This window comes from Apis cerana, linkage group LG11, assembly GCF_029169275.1.
Source record: "Apis cerana isolate GH-2021 linkage group LG11, AcerK_1.0, whole genome shotgun sequence".
Taxonomy (NCBI): Eukaryota; Metazoa; Arthropoda; class Insecta; order Hymenoptera; family Apidae; genus Apis; species Apis cerana.
Genome location: NC_083862.1, coordinates 6,119,570 through 6,139,307, shown reverse-complemented (window position 1 = coordinate 6,139,307; position 19,738 = coordinate 6,119,570). Strand labels below are relative to the sequence as shown.

Below are 19,738 nucleotides of genomic sequence, written 5' to 3'. Positions count from 1 at the left end.
TGTCTTTTTTTTTTTTAAATACAATTTTTATGTTATTGTGAAGTGATAAAGCGAATAAATTTTATAATTAATTTAATCATATTAATTATATAGTGTTTTTTGAAATTTCATTTTGCAAAAAGAATGTCTGGAACAAAAGAATCTATTCCATTGGAAGAATATGTATCATCTAAGAAAGATAACGATAAATCAAATTTTTCAATTGTTAAATACATAACAATATTAAATTGGTTACCAAAGTACACTCGATTGGATGCTGTTTCGGATTTTGTAGCTGGATTTTCGTTAGGATTAACTCTGATTCCTCAAAGTATCGCATATGCTGCGCTTGCAGGTTTAACAGCCCAGGTATTATTTATTTTTATCAATCTATTAACAGATTTTGTTTGTTTAATATAACTTTCATAATAATTGGATTTTGATCATATAAACGAATATTTTAATTTTAAATATAACGTAATGTCTTTTACAATGATAACTTTATATTGATTATTTATATTATTTTTTTATTTTATTTATATTTATTTTTGTTTTTTTAATATTTTTTTGTTTTTTATATTTTATTAATATTTTACATATTACCATTATTTGTTATTATGTATTATATATTATGTATTATATATATATATATATATATATATATTGCATTCAATAATTATATGTATTTATCTTTTTGAATATCATATTCATAAGAATATTTATTTTTAAAATTGATATTACAAATTTTTAGAAACAAGTATAAAATTTTTTTATTACAATATTAAAAAGTTATTATTAAATTATAAATTATAAAATTTCCAGTCTATTGTTTACTTAATTGAACTTAACATTTTTAAGAAAACAAATTATTTAATTCTAATTTATTTTTTTACTTTTTTAAAATAATATCTTATAATTTCGATATATTGCTATATAAAGTTTAATTAAGTTTTTGAAATATTTTTTTTTTTTTTATTTCTATTAAATTTATTTCTATCTAATATATATAATTTTTTATACATATATTAAAATAATATTTATGTAATATAAAATAAATAATTTTTAATAAAAATATATTTATAATTATTTGAATATGTTTAAATTGATATTACAAGATATATTTTGAACTCTTTTTAGAAACTTTCTTTTTTTTATGATTTTTTATAATTTATGATAATTATATAATTTTTCTATAATTAATTTATCTTTTTCTTTTTACATTTCTATATGAAAGTTTAACAAACTTGACATTTTCCTTTTAATATTTTGAGATTTTATAGATAATTTTAACTTTATATATTATTTTATATCTAATAAAAAATATAATTTTAAATACATTTATATATATATATATATATATATATATATACAAAAGAAAAATAAATTAATTTAGAATAATATTATATAATTAAAAATTATTTATATAAAAAAATTTAAAAAAATAATCAAAAATGTTTAAAAACATTATTAATAAGTTTTCAAATCAAAATTTTTATATTATAAAATAAAATTTCTTCCAAAATATACATAAATATACAAAATATATATGTTCAATTTACACAATTACATGTATAGCACATATGTATATTTTATTTCATGTCTCTATGTTAAACAAAATGTCTATGTATTACAAAATGTTTTCTAAAAAAAAACAGAAATATAGGAAGAGAAATTATTTTATTATATAAAATAGAAATATGTTAATTATTTATACTAATTAAGATTTATTGTGTTTATATTATATTTATGTAAAATATGTTAAATTTATGTTAAATTAGATATAAATATTGAAACATTGAATTTTTTGCAGTATGGTCTTTATTCGTGCTTAATGGGCAATTTTCTCTACCTTCTTTTCGGAACAATTAAAGAAGTATCGATTGGTCCTTCATCTTTGATGTCACTTTTAACCTTGGAATATACGAGAAACATGTCAGTGGATTTTGTCGTGCTTTTTTGTTTTCTCGCTGGATGCATAGAATTATTAATGGGTGTATTACGTTTAGGCTCGTATCAACAAAATAATTTTTAATTGCGATAGATTTTTAATTTCAAAGATTTCAAAGATTTCAAAAAAATAATGTTTTAATAATATAATGATACTCAGATGCAAAAAAATAGTGGAACATTCGATTAATTCTACAGATATAATATAACTTTACTTATAATTCCATTAATTAAATAATCTCTTGCCAATTGAATTCACTTACTATTTAAACAATGGAGCAGATATAAATAATTTGATTAATAAATTCTTATTATATAACTTATTATATAACTAAAAATTTATAATTTAAATCCATTTAATTTGAAAATTATTTAATTTTATATAAATGAAATTCTGTTATAATCAAAAGATTTAGTGCAAAAGGCAGTCACCTCTGTTATCACAATATCATCACATTATCATAGTATCAATAAAAATATATCTAACAAAGTAAATTATATGATAATTTTTAAATATATATAAAGATCATGAGAATTCTTGACGAAGTAAATTGTATCATTTTAATGTGTAAAAATCACTTTAATATGTAATATTATTACATATTAATTTATAATATAATATGTAATATATTTATATATTTATATATTTTTTAACATTTCAGAATTATTTGGATTAATTATTCAAATATGATTCAAATATGATCTTTACTAATTTTTAATGATATTAAGATGTTATCATTTTAAACAATTTTTTTTAATCGTTTTTTTAAGATATTAGCATTGTTCTTATTGTTGCATTAAATTCTATTCATATTTGTGAATTTATGACATAATTATATAGCTGATGAATTTTGTTTATTACATTTTATTTATTATATTTGAATTCTTTAACAAGTATGAAACCTGAAAATATATGATCAAAAGGATTTTAATAAATTTATCATTATCAATTTTTGTAAATATTAATTGTAAATATTTATGGAATATATGGACAAGAAACTCTTAGATTACAACTAATATATTTAAAAAAATTTTGATATTTAAAAAAATATTGTTCTTTTTTATGATTATAATTTTTCATTTTAAATTATTTTTTGTTCTATATTTTATTTTTCTATTATTTATATTTATTTATTTTTTTATTATTATCAAATACCCGATTATAAAGAATTTATGATTAGAATACAAGATAAATTTTATTTATAATCTATAATAAATTTAAAATTTATAGTAAATTTATAGTAATTTATAAGTAAAATTTATTAAGATAAAAAATAGAATATTTCTGGTATTAATTAGATTTTATAGATAAAATATACTTAAAAAATTAAATTATAATAATATACAAAACTTTATGCAAAACTAGATTATTTGCAATAGAAAGATTTTTATATATGTTATTATCCATATATTATCTACTACATATGTAGAATTTTCTAAATTAGTATTTTTTTACGTGAAGTTTTTTTTATAATAATCTTATAATAATTTAATTTGAAGATTAGAAAGAATAAATAAATTGCAATTAAAAATAAATATAAAGTTAAATATTCTGTCCTGTCTATGATTATATTTTGATTATAATTATTATGATTAATTATTATGTAAAAATGACGTAAGAATCTTTGGTATTTTGAGATAAGATATAATTCAAAAAACATTAAAAAATATTGAATTTTAGAAATTTATAATATTATTTAATGCTGAATTAATTAATAGTTTTATATATCCAAAGAAAAAAAACCATAAAAATTTTCTTAATTTTTAAATCTTCTTTTCTTTTTTAAAATTTTAATTTTGATCTTAACTAGTTTCAATTGAAATATATTAAATATTTACACAATTTTGAAGATCTGATCAATATAAATAATTTTTTTTTATATCATAAAATAGAATAATTGTTAAAATAATAAAAATTCTGATTTTGATTTAATAAAAAAAGATATTTTTAAAATTTAATTTGTTTTGATGTTTTTTTTTTATTATAATTTTAATTTTTCATATATTAAAAATTATTATAATAAATTACAAATTACATAATATCAATTATATTATTATATATATATGATATTATAATATAATAATATAATATATTATAATATAATATAATATATTATATGTACATATAATTTAAATACTAAATCATAAGAATGAATATTCTACTTGATTTGCATCTGTGTATTCCAATAATGATTTATAGGTGTGCACAATTCTGCTAACATTTTCAAATTCAGCATTCATAAGAAATTTAAAAATTAAAATTATTAAATAAATAATATTAATATTAAAAAAGAAGTACATTTTTTATTAAATTAATGTTTTAAAAAATTAAGCTAATAACGCATTAATTATTTTAATAAAATCGTGCATACCTACTTTAAGTAATATTCAGACAGTTCTCTATCTTTGAATTTATTACCCGTATACAAAAATATTATTATTATGATTCATAAAAATTTTAAATTGGATTTCATACTATTACTTTTATTTTATTTATATATTATTTATTATTTATTTTTTTTATTATCTTATGCATTATTTAATCAAACTTAAGTAATTATGTCATATAATTTAAATATTCTTTATATTATAATATTTATATAATAGTAAATTTATATAAGAGTAGTAGTAAAAATTAATAAAAATAATATTATATTGAAAAAATTATTTTAAAATTATCAAACAAAACAAATATTTTTCAAAATTTTACAAAATATTAAATTCATATTTCTCTTTTATTTTATCATATTTCAAATATCATTCTGTGAAAATGTGAAAATATATCTATAATATTTTTTTGCTTAATTTTTTTATACAAATAATTATTGCTATTATGACAAAATTAATGTATTTATAATTAATTATAAATAATATTATAATTATAAATAAAATTTATAAAATGCAATGCTCAAATTATATCACAAGTATGATATTTTATAATTTTTTTGTATACAAGGTAACAAATTAAGAAGAAGAAGACAAATTAAGAAAGAATAAAGTATCTGAATATTGATCCTGCAATAATACATTAATGTTTTTCATTTGATTTCAAAATGTTACGTATTTACATTTTGCAAAACATTCTTAAAAAATTCATTCACATTTTCAAATATTTTTAAATTACATATTTAAATTACATATTTAAGTATTCAAAAGAATATTATATAAATTCCACATGTAATATGTATTATTTTCCATTTCATTAATGAATATAATTAAAAGCTATATGCCATTGCAAGATTAATATAAGTATTAATATAAGTATAATATAAGTATGTTTATTATCGTTTATTTATTTTATAATATAATTAAAAAATATTAAATGATAAAATTTTTTATACTATAGGTTTCTTAGTAGATTTTATATCAATGCCCGTCACATCAGGTTTTACTTCTGCTACTTCAATTATTATTATCATTTCACAATTGCAAGGACTTTTAGGATTAAAGTTTAAAGCGCACAATATTGTTGACAATCTACGAAAGATATTTCAAAACATCGAAAATATACGAATAGCAGATTTAATTCTTGGATTTTGCAGTATAGTTTTTCTTCTATTTTTCAGAGTAAGTTTTTTCAAAATAATAATTTATAAAAATAAAATAATAGTTTTTAATTCAATATTTAAAAAAATATATAAAAAAAAGTTAAAAATAAATCGAAATCTGACTTTTAAATTCAAGGAATTCAAATCTGAAACGTCATGAGATTTCAAAACATTCGAATTTTAAAATTCTCAAAACTCATATTTATTTTTTTTTCTTTTTTATATTTAAATTTATATATAAATTTATATTTTAATATGTATTTTAATAAATTTTAATTTTTAAAATTTGTTAAATTTATAATTAATTAATAATCATTCTTTTAATTTGTGAAAAATTTTTATTGCATAATTCTTTATACAAACTGTATTTATCTTTTTTGTTTTTAAATACAAAATTGTATTTTACATTACATTTATCATTTTTTAATACTGAATTAATTAAAATAAATTTAAAATATAAAGTGTAAATATAATTGGATTATAATTAGTTAAATGAGAATAAATTTATATCATAATAACTCTTTATTTAAATTTTGAAAATTTCGAAATATAAAAATTTCGAGAATGTTAAAATTTTTTAAGTTTCGAAAAATTTCAATTTTGAGATTTTCAATGATTTGTTCCGAAAAAAATCACAATTTTATATATATATATATATATATAAAACAATCACGATTAAAAAATTCACATTTTTATTCAGCAACTAAAAGATATGAATTGCTGTTTTGGAAATGATAAGAATCAAAGAAAGAAAAAAAATAACAAGATGTATTTGAAGAAAGTCTTGTGGTTTTTCTCCATCTGTCGTAACGCTTTGGTGATTCTATTTACTTCGACGATAGCTTTTTATTTCGAAAAAATAGGATCTTCGCCATTCATTCTTTCAGGTTTCTTCTTTATTATATTGAAATTTGCATTGAGAAATTTCCTACAATGAATTATTCTTTGTTATTAACTTTTCTTTCTGATTTGAAGGAAAAATACAATCTGGACTTCCCAATTTTTCTTTACCTCCATTTTCATCTCATATTGGAAATGAAACTTATACTTTTTGGCAAATAACTTCTCATATAGGATCGGGAATAATTGTGTTACCTTTGGTGTCAGTATTGGCAAACGTAGCCATTGCTAAAGCATTTGGTAAAAAATAAATTATTTGGAACGTAGTGGACTTGTATTTAAAAAAAATATTATTACGAATATATTTTCATACTCATAACTAACAAAAGACGAAAAATTTTTATTTAATACATCTAATATTTTTACAATGATATAAATAATGATTAAAATTATATATAAAATATATAATTATAATTATATATAAAATAAACACATTGTATTATATTTCTTCAAGTATAATTTTAGTATATTTGAACAAAATTAATATACAATAAGAAATATTTAAATTAATAAAAAAAATATTTCATATATTATGTGCAAAAATAAGGAACATTACAAATCAAAAATAAATTTAGATTTATTGTATATTATTTTTTATTAATTATTTACTTATTATATAAAAAATATCAATTTATTATATTAATTTAATTTATTTAATTCTATATATATATTTTATATTTTGATAAAAATTTTATATAGAATGGCAAATTTGAAAAAATTGATCATAAAATTTTATTTCCATATTTTTATATTTTCATATTTATTTTACATAATTCGATTAATTTTAGAAGAATATACAAATTTTTTTATTGATCGTAACTTTGTTAATTTATTTTTTATTCCATTCCAAATTTTTCATTTTATTTCAATTATCTTAGATTTACTTCCAATTTATTAAAACTTATAAAAATTTATAAAAATTACTTATAAAAATTATTAAAAATTTAAAGTATAAAATTATCATTAAATTGTTTATATTATTTAAAGATAATAGAATATATTTTATTTATACTATGTATAGAACATTATATTACTTATTTTTATAATACTTATAAATCTTTTTTTTTTTAACTTTTATATGAAAATCTATTTAATTATAATCAGATACATATTGCTTTCAAAATTATATAATCAGATAATTCGAATCTCAAGAAAAGAACTAATGTTTTTGTCTTGTAACATTCGAATTAATGAGATTCGATTGTATCTATTAAAAAGAATTTGTTATTCACGTGTTATGTTATATATCTTAATATTAAGTCTAGTAATTAATGGAAAATCTCAAATATCTTTTTAGTGATTTTAGATTCACATCTATTTTCGAAAATTTAATTAATGTGCATTAATTTATATGTTTATAACAAATATTTAATACTCAAATTAGGAATTTAAATGTTTAATTCAAAGCAAAAAATTAATATTTTTAATAATTAATAATTTTAATGCTTTAAATAAAAACATATATTAATATTTTTTTAACAATTAAGAAAAATAAAATTATATTACATAAATTTAAATTTAACAATTTTTCTTGTATAAAATTTACATACTATTTTTTCAAAAATTAAAAATACCAAATTTTTTTCATTTAATAATTTATTCGTAAATAGTTTTTGAAGATCTTAAAAATAATTAAAAATAAAGGACAGTATTCGAATTAAATTACATATAATATGGTCATTTTTTAAATAACGTAACTATCTCGAGAATTGAGTTTAAAATCAAAATATGTATTTCTCTTTATAAGCACAAGTAATAAATTTACTTGATGATATTTCCATATCATACATCTAAGAAAAGAACAAGATGACAATTTATGATACGTCAAATTCTTTCTTTGTTTCTATTTTAATAAAGATGATATAATTATTATTATTTGACCTATTTTTTTGTACTTTTTATCATAAATTTTCTTTTAAATGCATTAATTTATTTTATTACTTTATTACTTTATTACTATAAAGTAATAGAATATACTATAAAGTAATAATAATAATAATTTTTCTTTTGTGCGTTTCAAAATTAAAATATTTTATAAATATTAGAAATACTTGAAATTAAGTACATAAATTATACTTTTTAAGAACTTGATAGAAATAACATCAAAAAATGACAATAAAAAAAATTTTTGTAAAAAATATTTACTATTTATTATTATTTTTTACTATATCTACTTTATCTATATCTACTTTATTATATCTATGTTCGATTAATATTTTAATTTTTAAATAAATAACTAAGTAAAAATTAATAAGGCAATTAATAATTTTTAAAATCTTATGTATAACTTTTAAAAATATTTAAAAAAATATTACATTTAAAATAATTTTAAAATATTAATATTATACTATAAAATAAAAAAATCTGGCATATAATTTAATAGATACACTTAATAAAATATATGTATAATTATTTTTCTAATGGTAATATTTTTATAAAAATTTTATTGAAATTTAATCATTATCAATGAAAAATTGTATTCTAATCTTACATTCATTTTTACATATAAAATTATTTTATTCTTATTGCTATATTGAGACTTCATAAATTTATTAATAATAAAATTTATTAATAATAAAATATATAATAAAATATCAAACCGTATGAAATATATATAATTGTATAAATGTATATAATTCGTCAACAATAATACGACGATAAATATGAAAAATAGATAGAATAATATGTATAAATAATATTTTCTATCAGAAAACGATACAACTGGAGCTCCTTCAAATATGCATTAAGTTTTTCATACTTAGTATTGACGCTACGTCAATTTAAAAAAACTTAAATTGAAGAATTAGATTCTTATTATTATAAACAAGCGGAAATGTTTGAAAATTACTTCGTAATAATATTTTGCAAATTTACTTATGAAAGATGTCCACGTGTTTTGAATACAGGTCCATGATTTCACAATTTTAAAACATCAATGAAATATAAGTGACTGAATTTGTATTTTTAGCTAGCGGTAGCAATGTAAATGCGACACAAGAAATGTTAACGCTCGGTTTGTGCAATATATTCGGAAGTTTTGTTTCCTCGATGCCAGCTGCCGGGGCGTTCACCAGAAGTGCTGTCATTTCTGCCAGCGGTGTACGAACGCCTATGGCTGGTATATATGTCGGTAATATTTTTATCTATTTTAATATGAAAATATAAAAATAGATAAATAAAAAATAAAGGGACTATTTAATAAATGAGATTTCTTTTAATGACAATAATTTATGTATAATCGAAATGTATTCATAAAAAATGATTTTGATAGAAAATGATAATAGAAGATAGAAAAAAAATTTCATTTAACTCTATTTAATGTTTAAAAATATTTTTAAAATGATAAGATTATAATTAATTATAAATAATCTTATAAAATTATAAGATATAATATAAAATTTATAAAATTATAATTTTATAAGATTATAATTACTCTTATGAAAATATTTATTTCATCAAAAAATGCATCCATTGTAATCATAGCTTTAATCTACTATAATCTATATTAAAATTCACGTTTTTTTTCAGTACAATTAAATAAGAACAAAACATTTACATTAAATAAAATAATAATTCTAAACAAAAAAAGATAATTAAGAATTAAGAAAATTATTATTCTGAGTATATAAAAACATGTAAAAAAATGTAATTAATAACAATTATGATATAGATATTTTTATTGGTTTTTCTTTGAAAAATTTCCCTTTATTTTTTTTTTTTCTTTATATATGATATAATTTATAAATTATAATTTATAAATATATAATATAATTTCTCTTTCCTTTTATCAAATAATTATAAATAAATAGTATTATAATATAAATATTTTTTTAGGAATTATGACATTACTGGCATTGAGTTTCTTAACACCATATTTTTATTATATTCCACGTTCCACTCTTTCAGCGGTGTTAATAAGTGCGGTAATATTCATCATTGACTTGAAAATAATAAAACTATTGTGGAAAGGATGCAGTAAGTTTTTTCCATATAATAATAAAATAATATATAATTAAATGTTGCTTATAAATACTATTTATTGAAAAATAATTTTTTTCTTATTTTCCTTTTTCTTTTAATTTCCTTTTTTTATTAAATTTTTATCACTACTACCTGTAATAAAAATAAATATCTATAAGATAATAAAAAATTTATAACTTTTTAGATTCGTAATTTTAGATAATATTTGTTAAATGAAAAAAAATTTTTTATATATATGAAAAATTAAAAAAATATATTATTACTATTGCAATATGTTATTATTTGCAAAATATCCATATATTTTGTTTTTGCAATCATATATCTTCATTAAAATTTTTTTTATAATATTATGAAATAAAATCAAAATGATTATCATATTCTACATCAATTATAGAAAAATTTTTTCTTTTGCATAAATGTATTAAGATATTAATGATATTTTATCAAATTTCAAATTTTTCTAATTATAAAATATAAAATAATATAATTTAATTATATTATATTATATTATATTATATTATATTATTAAAATAATAATACATATAATATATATAATCATATACATATATTTAAATATTTGATAAATTGAAAAATATATTAAAAAGAAATGAATCAGAAAAATGAAAAAGAAATTAAGAAGATTAATCATGAAAAAAAATAAAAATTATTGCAAATGAAATGAATAAATTTGTGCAAACTTTTTCAAAATTTTAATATTTATAATATAAGAATAAAAATATAATTAAATATTACGATAAACTATCTATAATATATCCGTCATTTGGAAAATTTTACTTAATAAAAACCAAACAAATATATTATAAAAATATTATAAAAATATTATAAAAATATAAAAATATTATAATATATTTCTTTAGCTTTTTCCAAATAAAATTTTTATATTTCATCATTATATATTATTATATAATATTATATTATATTATATAATATATTATTTTTAATTTCAGAAAAAGACGCAGTTGCCGCAATAATAACATTTATAGTTTGTATAATGTTTGGCGTTGAATTAGGACTTTTAATTGGTGCTGTGTTTAGTTTGATTTTTTTTCTTCGACCATCTGCTAGACCAAAAATCGAAGTGATTCAATGCAAGGTAAAAGATAGTACATTATTATTATATATTTGTAATACTAATATTAATAAAATATTTATTTATTATACATGTGAGTAAAAGATATCATTCTAACTTTTCGATTTATTTTTACATGTAGAATATATTCTATTTATTTATACTATCTATTATAAAACATTTTAAAATGAAAAGTTAAAATAATTATTTTTCAGTTCAGTCAGATATATAATATTATATAAGTTTATAATAGAAAAATAATATTATGTATTATGTATTATGTATTTCTACATTTAAGAAATCAAATATTATTTTTTCATTGTATTTTTTAGACACAACTTGGAGATAAATACATAATACTTAAACCAGATAGTGGATTATTTTATCCTACTGCGAATTATTTTTGTAACAAAATGATGAAAATAATTCTCAAACACGATGAAAATAATATATTATTTATTATTGATTGTGAAAGAATACGAAGTATCGATTACACAGCAATAAAAGTAAGAGATATGTATACATATATTAATACATATAAAATATAAATATAAAAATATTCATAAAATAATAAAATATACATATATAAAAACACATAAAGTAAAATTATTTAAAAGAATAATATATCTTTTTTTAATTATAGGGAATCGAACTGTTATCTGCAAATATCAATGCTGAAAAGAAAAAATTATGGTTCATGAATATTTCTTTACACACGTTTAATAGTATTGAAACTTTTGCAAATAAAAAATATTTCTATTTCATTGATGATGAAGATAAAATATCTTCTATTTTTTATGGTATATTTTAGTTGTTAATTTTTTAATTAGTTTATTTTTTAAAATATTTTATAATATATCTAATGTAATTTTATTGTTTAGATGGTATTTTAAATAACACAGAAACAACGAAAGGACAACTTTTAGAAAATATGATAGAACATGGAACATTCATGTATACCAATGATAATAAAAAAGAATCAGAAATACTTCCGAAATTTATAACAAACTCTGCAGATGGCACAGAAGAAATTGCATTAATGTTAACATCTTCACAAGAAATTAAACAAAATTGATATACTATTTTTGCAGTATTATTTCCTCATTCTCAATTAATATTTTTGACCAAAAATATTATAAATGTGAAATAAGGAAATAAAATAATAAAATATTCTACCATACTAATTTATTGTTTTTATGCATTGTATATTTTACATATTTTTTTGCTCTAAAAATATGAATAATGATAATATCAAGTAATAGTATTGCTTTTAAGACTGAAATATTCTCTATTGAAAACATTAATACATATAAGTTGATTTATTTGAAATATTGTATTAATAAACTTGAAAAGTAGTTCTATATACATATATACATACAATAGCAATTTTGAAAAGAAAAAATACAGAAAACATATTTATAAATAATATATATATTATGTAATAAAATGAATATTCAATAATAAATGCAATGCATTGTTTACCATGCTATGTTCTAATAATTATTTTGTTCATTGAAAATTAAATTATTATATATAAATTAATTGTAAATTATCAAAAAATATATAGAACATACATATAGAACATTTTTAAAATTAAATTTGAAAATTTAAAAATTTATCATTTCTTTTTAATAATTCTAATTTTTTTTAATAATTCTAAATTGAAATTAAAATATTTATAAATGCAAATTTTTTGTTAAAAATAAATATAATGAAATTAATTTTTTAATTTTTTATTAATTTTTACATATTTTCATATTTTCAACATTATAATTTGTAAAAATACATAGATATATGTTTATAATATCTATATCTATATAAATTGATGAATCTTTATAATACATTATACATTACAATACATTAGAAATCTATATGATAAATTATTAGATCCATTTTAATAAATTAATAAATTTATTAATGATTTATAGAATATTTATATATGTGCAATTTTTAAAGCACTTAACACATATAATGTATAATTAAATAATTTAATTATTATTTTTTAGATTATTTCTAATAATTTATCAAAAAAATGTTTTGATAAATATTTGATTTTATAAATTTTTAATAAACAAAAACACCAATTAAAATCTTTTAAAATTTTAATTTTAAATCTTGATAATTTTTTATTATATTATAAGACATGAAAAATTATTTTTATCATTGGATTTGTTTTATAATTCTATTTATTAAATAAACATTTCAATATTAAAAATTTTTAAAATTATATAATCATTATATATATATATATATATATATATACACATATATATATACACATATATATATATGCTTTTATAATTCAGTAAAGTTAAAAATATATTTATCATTTATAAAAATCAAAATGATCTTATCTTTGTATAAATAAATAAAATTTTTTTAAAATGTTTAATATACAAGTGTTTTTTGAAAATTAACAATCGAATCTTAACTCAATATTTTTTTGAAAGATTATTAAAATATAAAATTAAAATTCAAAGAAATTTTTTACATTAATAATTTTTTTTCAAAAAATTTCATTTGAAAAAATTTAGAGAACATCAAAATTACTAAATTTATGAAACAAAAATATACTTTTTATCAAAAATTATAAAAAAATCCTAGTATGTTGCTTTTATGTTAATTTTACAAAATACCATATTAACAAATTCGAAGAGAAATATTTCAAAAAATAAGAAATAAAGATTATTCTAAATACATGTATATATTGACTTTATAAACTTTTTATATATGTTTATATGTGTTATTATATTGAAAAAAAAATTAATTACATATTAGAATAATAAAATTTTATTAAGAAAAATTTCAATCAAACAAAAAAAATCTTTAAATGTTATTAGTTATCACAGTTAAACTTTGTTCAAAAAAATTAAACAATTAAAGCTAAAATATATGCTAGAATGATATTTTAATTAATATGATATACCATTAGAATACAATAATAATTAATAATAATTTAATATTAGATTGCAATTTTTACATTATTCATTTCACTTCATTTCATTATATTGTATTATTAAAAATTTTAAATTATTAAAAGACAAAGAAAATCTACTGCAGTTTAAAAAATATAATAAATAATAATAAATAAATATTTTGAAAATAATTTTAAAATACATATAGTAGAAAAAATATATAATATAATATATAATTTTTTATTATTATATTTTAATATATGTTATTATATATAATTTTTAGATAAAATTATCTTATAAATTTATATATAGTATGTAAGTAAAGAAGTAGCACTTAATATATATAAAATAATTTATTATTATTATTTATTATTATTATTTAGTAATAATATTATTAGTAATTAATAACATTATTAGTAATTATTTATTTATATCTGAAGAAAAATTTTGAAATTCAATAAAAATTCCATATTCCATAAAGATTCACACTACATATAGAATTAAATGGTCAATCATTTAAAATAATAAAAATTTTTGATAAATCTCAAATATCGAAGCATTTATCTTTTTTTTAAATAAAATAATAATATTAATTTTATTATTTAAATAGCTGTTATCAAATCTAATAACATTTACTTGAAATATTTTTTTCTATTTCACATAATTAAAGAGTTATAGTAAATAACTTTACATAAAAGAATATAGAAAGATATATGAAAGAATTTAAGAATTTTTAAATTTCAATAAAATATAAAATTCAAAATGTTTCAATGTCAAATACAATCATATATAAAAAAAAGATTTCTATTTAAAAATGACTTTTACAAGCCTATTTAAGCATCATAAGATCAAATAATTTTAATAACACATTTTAATATTGCATAATACTCTAACACAATTTTGGCACATAAAATTTATTGACTTTTTTATTGACTTTTTTTTTTCTTCTAATATTCAATAGATTTCAGAAAATAAGTTTTAATGTTAAGAAATCATTTAATTTTATCATAAAAAATTATAAATGTTTAAACATAATCAAAAATTCAACCAAGAATTGAAGATAAATCTAATGAGATTTTTTATTCATTTTTTGAAATATCACTTGTTTAAAAAATCAATTTATATAATATCAGCAATGAATGAAAATTTTTGATAATTATGCTATATATATAAATTATGAATGTATACAAAGCAAATATGAATAAAACATCAATTAATTTGTCAAACACATTAAAAACATTAAATTTTACGTAATTTTTAAATTATTGAATTATTAGAATTAAAAAAATATGAATATTAAATAATTTTTGGAAATAATTCATTAATAAATTCATTAATAAAGAAGATGTAAAAAAATCATTAATGCAAAAAGAATTTTTACTTTTTTGTTTAAAACATTTTTTCATAATTTCTATATTTTTCGAGATATATGCTTTAAAAAATTAAAATACCATCTTATTTGTAATAAGATTTGTATAACATTATATTAATAAGTATATATTTATATATTAATTTTATTATAAATAATCAGATAAGAATTGCTGCTATAGAAATAAACGTCTCAATATTAAACTTGAAACAATAATTAACAATATTTATATAATGATACGAAATAGTATAATGATATATCATATACTGTTAATACTTACACAAGTTATATTAGGTTAGGTAATCAAAATTAAATTATTAAGTTTTTTTTGTGTCTTAATAGATTTCAATAAATATCAAATGTTAATTTTGAATATAGGACTTTATTCATATATAATTCAAAAATTATTTTTATTCATATAAAATTAGTTTTCTTAAAGTTTGATAATAAAATTGCCATATTGATTTGTATTTACAAATTATCTAATGAATCAAACTTAATAATTTTTGATATTTCAAAATAAACTTTAATCTTTTATCTATAAATATTTCATAAGATTTTAAAAATTTGTTAATTCTAATACTTTTCATAAGTTTCACGATTTCTTTAAGTTCAATAAATATCACTACTATCATATTTTAATTATAAAAATATTTATATCAAAGTGACTATATATCATATTATATATACTATACTATACTATATATAGTATATATACTATATATACTAATTTATTTAAAAATTTTTATAATTTGTATAGAAATAAAAGAATTGTTCGATACAATAATGAGAGAATAAAAATGAATGAAATTAGTGTTTCTGAAAAAAAACGATTAGAATCGCTAAAACATAAAAAACAAATTTTTAAAGCCAAAGAATTGCTAGTGCAAAATGCTTTAAAGAATTTGGTAAATATATTTCAAAATTTTAAGTTTTTGAATTGTTGAATATATTTTATTTATTATTATAGGATAATATTTATTTATTTTTATAGGATAATAAATCACATCAAGGAAAAATAATATTTGATGATGATATTGATAAAATTGAGCAACCTAAAATCAATCAAAAAGAAAAAAAAAGGAAATATTATTTATTTGATAATGATGATAATCATGATGAAAATAATGATATTGATATTAATAAATTTGAAATTAGAAAAAAAGTAAGCTTTTTATAATATTTATAATCAATCTTAAATAATTAATAATTTTAATTCTTGTAGCGTAATATTATTTTGGGAAATGATGAACGATTTAAACTTGATAAACGTTTTATAGAAAATGATCAAAAATTAAATAAAAATATTACTACAAATAATGATGAAATTGATTTATTAAAAGAAAAGGAATTACAATTAGATATATTAGAAAATATTTTGGGAATGCCTATTACTTTAAAAAATGAAAATATAAATAAGGATATAAAACTTTTAAAGTAAGTGAATTAATAAATTAAATAATATATTGATAAATAATTATCTCTATATTAATAATAATTATTTATAAAAATATTTTTGTACATATTTTTTTAGAAAAGGAATGATTAGATATGATCCTACAGAAAATGATCATAAAGAATTTGAAATTAATATAGAGAAATCTGAATCAGAAACCAAGAAAGATAAAAAAAAAAAAAAAAATAAAATTAAAGTTATAAATGAAAATCCATCTGTAGAGGTGTCTAAAGATCTATATTTTTCAGTATCAGATTTATTATCAAAAAGTTTCAAAGAAGAAGGACAATTTAGTCTACTAAATACATATAGAAAAACAGTAGATAAGGAAAAAAGTTAATTTTTGTATAATATATTAATTAAAATATTTAATTTATATATTTATTATTTTTAATTATTTTTTTATCATTATAGGAGATGATAATGATAATAATAATGATAATGATTATGTGTCAAATATGTCATTAAAATCTCAAAAGATTCATTTTGATTTCAATTCAAAGAAGCTATTTAAATATGATTCTTCTGATAATGAAGACAATAATAAACAAGAATATATAAATAATGAACAATATATACATCATGAAATTAAAAATACAAATAAATTTTTCTTTGACATTAATGATATTCGTTTTAATGGTTTGTATTTTATATTAAAATATAATATTTATTTATGAATATATAATATAATATATTTAATAAATTTTAGAGGCAGAAAATTTTTTTTCAAAAGAATATGTGTCAGAAGATACATTTAAAGAACTTAGACAAGAATTAAAACAAATTGTACGCTCAAAAATTCAAAAAAATTTGAAAAAGAAACAACCTTGGGGATATAAAAAGAAAATAAAAAGAAAATAAAAAATCTTTAATGTATATTTTTATTAAGATTTTAAATATGTATAAGATATTAAATTTATAAATGAATTAGTAAATTAAATAATATATTGATAAATATATTGATAAATAATTATCTCTATATTAATAATAATTTTTAAAAAAGAGAAATAAAACTTTGAATGTGTCATATATATGAAAATGTTATATGAAATATTTTATATAAAATATAAAATACAAAATATCTCTTTTTTAATATTAACGTTATTTTTTTTACTATTTACATTCTCATTATTATTGAACAAAAATACTTATATAACTATATGATACTTATATATAATATTATATATATAATACTTATATAATACTTATATAAAATTATAATTATAATTTTTATTTATTATAATAATAACTTAATTTATACTTTTAAATTATAAATATTTTTAAGCTAATTAGGAAATTAAATATTAAAATTAATAATTAGAATTGCCAAAATATTAGAGAAGTATAGAAAATAAATGCATTAAAAAGATTAAATTATTAAAGCATATTTTTTTCATAAACCAATGAAGTATATAAATTTGTTTCACTAGATCATTTTTTCTTTAAATATATTTTTTCATTGGATCAATTTTTCTTATACATTCGTTATATAATATTAATATAATGGTAAATAATTTTATATTGTATAATATAAAAAAAAATAAATAAAACTATTATTAATATATGTACATAATACTATATTATTTAATTTTTCTTTTAATATTTTATTACAATATTTTTTAAATAATTTTTTATTATATTTTTTATTTTTATTTTACATTTTAAAATAGATCTTAGATCTTAGATGAGTTCAATATAAGAATACAATTTTTAAAATAATTTTATATTTTAAAATATTAAAAATATTTTTTTCTAACAACTTTATTTCTATAATAATATTCTATTTTTTTCTATTTTTTTTTTAAATAGTAAAAACTCAATATATTATAATTCATTATAAAAATACATAACATCTGCATATCTATTCTAGAAGTTTCTTTGAAATATTTTTATAATTTTTTTTGAATCTAGTAAATTTTAATAATAATATTTTAAAAATTTCAATATTATTTATATGTGTTTTTATTTTTGTGAATAAAATTTCATTATCATAGTATTACAAATAATATCGAAAAAATAGTAATGAAATATTCTTGCAATGAGAATAATCGATTCATAAATTTTATTGATTATGATATAATTTTGTAAAAAATTATACGTGTAATTATACGTATGTTTATTATACGTAAAAAAATATATATATTTAAAATATATATATTTATATAATATATATTTATATAATATATATTTTAAATATATATATTTATATATATATATTTAAAATATATATTTTTCAATTAAAAAAGATTATATTTACAAAAAATTATATGTATATTTCAATCGAAGATTTTTTCGAAACCTTAATGATTATATCAAATTCGATACTTATAAAAACTATTGAGAATTAATAAAATGAAATAATGCAATTAATTAGATTTATGAAATGCATTACATTGATTGAATATATATATAGTTAGTTATTTTATATTTTGCATAAAAAAAAATTTATATATAGATAAAATTTTCATCTCTTATATATAGATAAAATTTTCATCTCTTATAAATTTTGATATCGATATATTTAAACTTTCGTCATACATATTCCATTCAATA

At 15.8% G+C, this 19,738-nt stretch overlaps 2 protein-coding genes and 1 long non-coding RNA gene across 3 annotated transcripts; 2 read left to right on the top strand and 1 right to left on the bottom strand.

Annotated features, from left to right (window-relative positions):
- The first annotated feature begins 123 nt into the window (after positions 1–123).
- On the top strand, positions 124–12,629 carry LOC108002408 (sodium-independent sulfate anion transporter). The gene is made up of 11 exons (XM_017064079.3): positions 124–348; positions 1,790–1,985; positions 5,273–5,493; positions 6,175–6,361; positions 6,450–6,614; positions 9,343–9,504; positions 10,209–10,349; positions 11,324–11,469; positions 11,778–11,951; positions 12,089–12,245; positions 12,327–12,629. The coding sequence occupies exons 1-11, from the start codon at positions 124–126 to the stop codon at positions 12,518–12,520; spliced, it is 1,968 nt and encodes a 655-aa protein (XP_016919568.1). The 3' UTR covers positions 12,521–12,629.
- LOC133666939 (uncharacterized) lies at positions 10,040–16,385 on the bottom strand. The gene is made up of 2 exons (XR_009831841.1): positions 16,010–16,385; positions 10,040–10,487 (listed from the first exon to the last, which is right to left on the bottom strand). It is a non-coding gene; the product is annotated as an uncharacterized LOC133666939 (long non-coding RNA).
- LOC133666935 (nucleolar protein 8-like) lies at positions 15,890–18,278 on the top strand. Its single transcript, XM_062081516.1, has 7 exons — positions 15,890–16,023; positions 16,490–16,637; positions 16,724–16,894; positions 16,955–17,166; positions 17,264–17,520; positions 17,600–17,824; positions 17,895–18,278. The coding sequence occupies exons 2-7, from the start codon at positions 16,530–16,532 to the stop codon at positions 18,044–18,046; spliced, it is 1,125 nt and encodes a 374-aa protein (XP_061937500.1). The 5' UTR covers positions 15,890–16,023; positions 16,490–16,529; the 3' UTR covers positions 18,047–18,278.
- The last annotated feature ends 1,460 nt before the right edge of the window (positions 18,279–19,738 follow it).

Excerpts from the sequence above, each read along its gene's own strand:
- LOC108002408 (XM_017064079.3), top strand. The coding sequence starts at position 124 with ATGTCTGGAACAAAAGAATCTATTCCATTGGAAGAATATGTATCATCT. Across the intron at positions 5,494-6,174 it reads TTTTTCTTCTATTTTTCAGA|CAACTAAAAGATATGAATTG; the intron begins GTAAGTTTTTTC and ends ATTTTTATTCAG. Across the intron at positions 11,952-12,088 it reads TCGATTACACAGCAATAAAA|GGAATCGAACTGTTATCTGC; the intron begins GTAAGAGATATG and ends TTTTAATTATAG.
- LOC133666935 (XM_062081516.1), top strand. The coding sequence starts at position 16,530 with ATGAATGAAATTAGTGTTTCTGAAAAAAAACGATTAGAATCGCTAAAA. Across the intron at positions 17,521-17,599 it reads AACAGTAGATAAGGAAAAAA|GAGATGATAATGATAATAAT; the intron begins GTTAATTTTTGT and ends TTATCATTATAG. Across the intron at positions 17,825-17,894 it reads TAATGATATTCGTTTTAATG|AGGCAGAAAATTTTTTTTCA; the intron begins GTTTGTATTTTA and ends AATAAATTTTAG.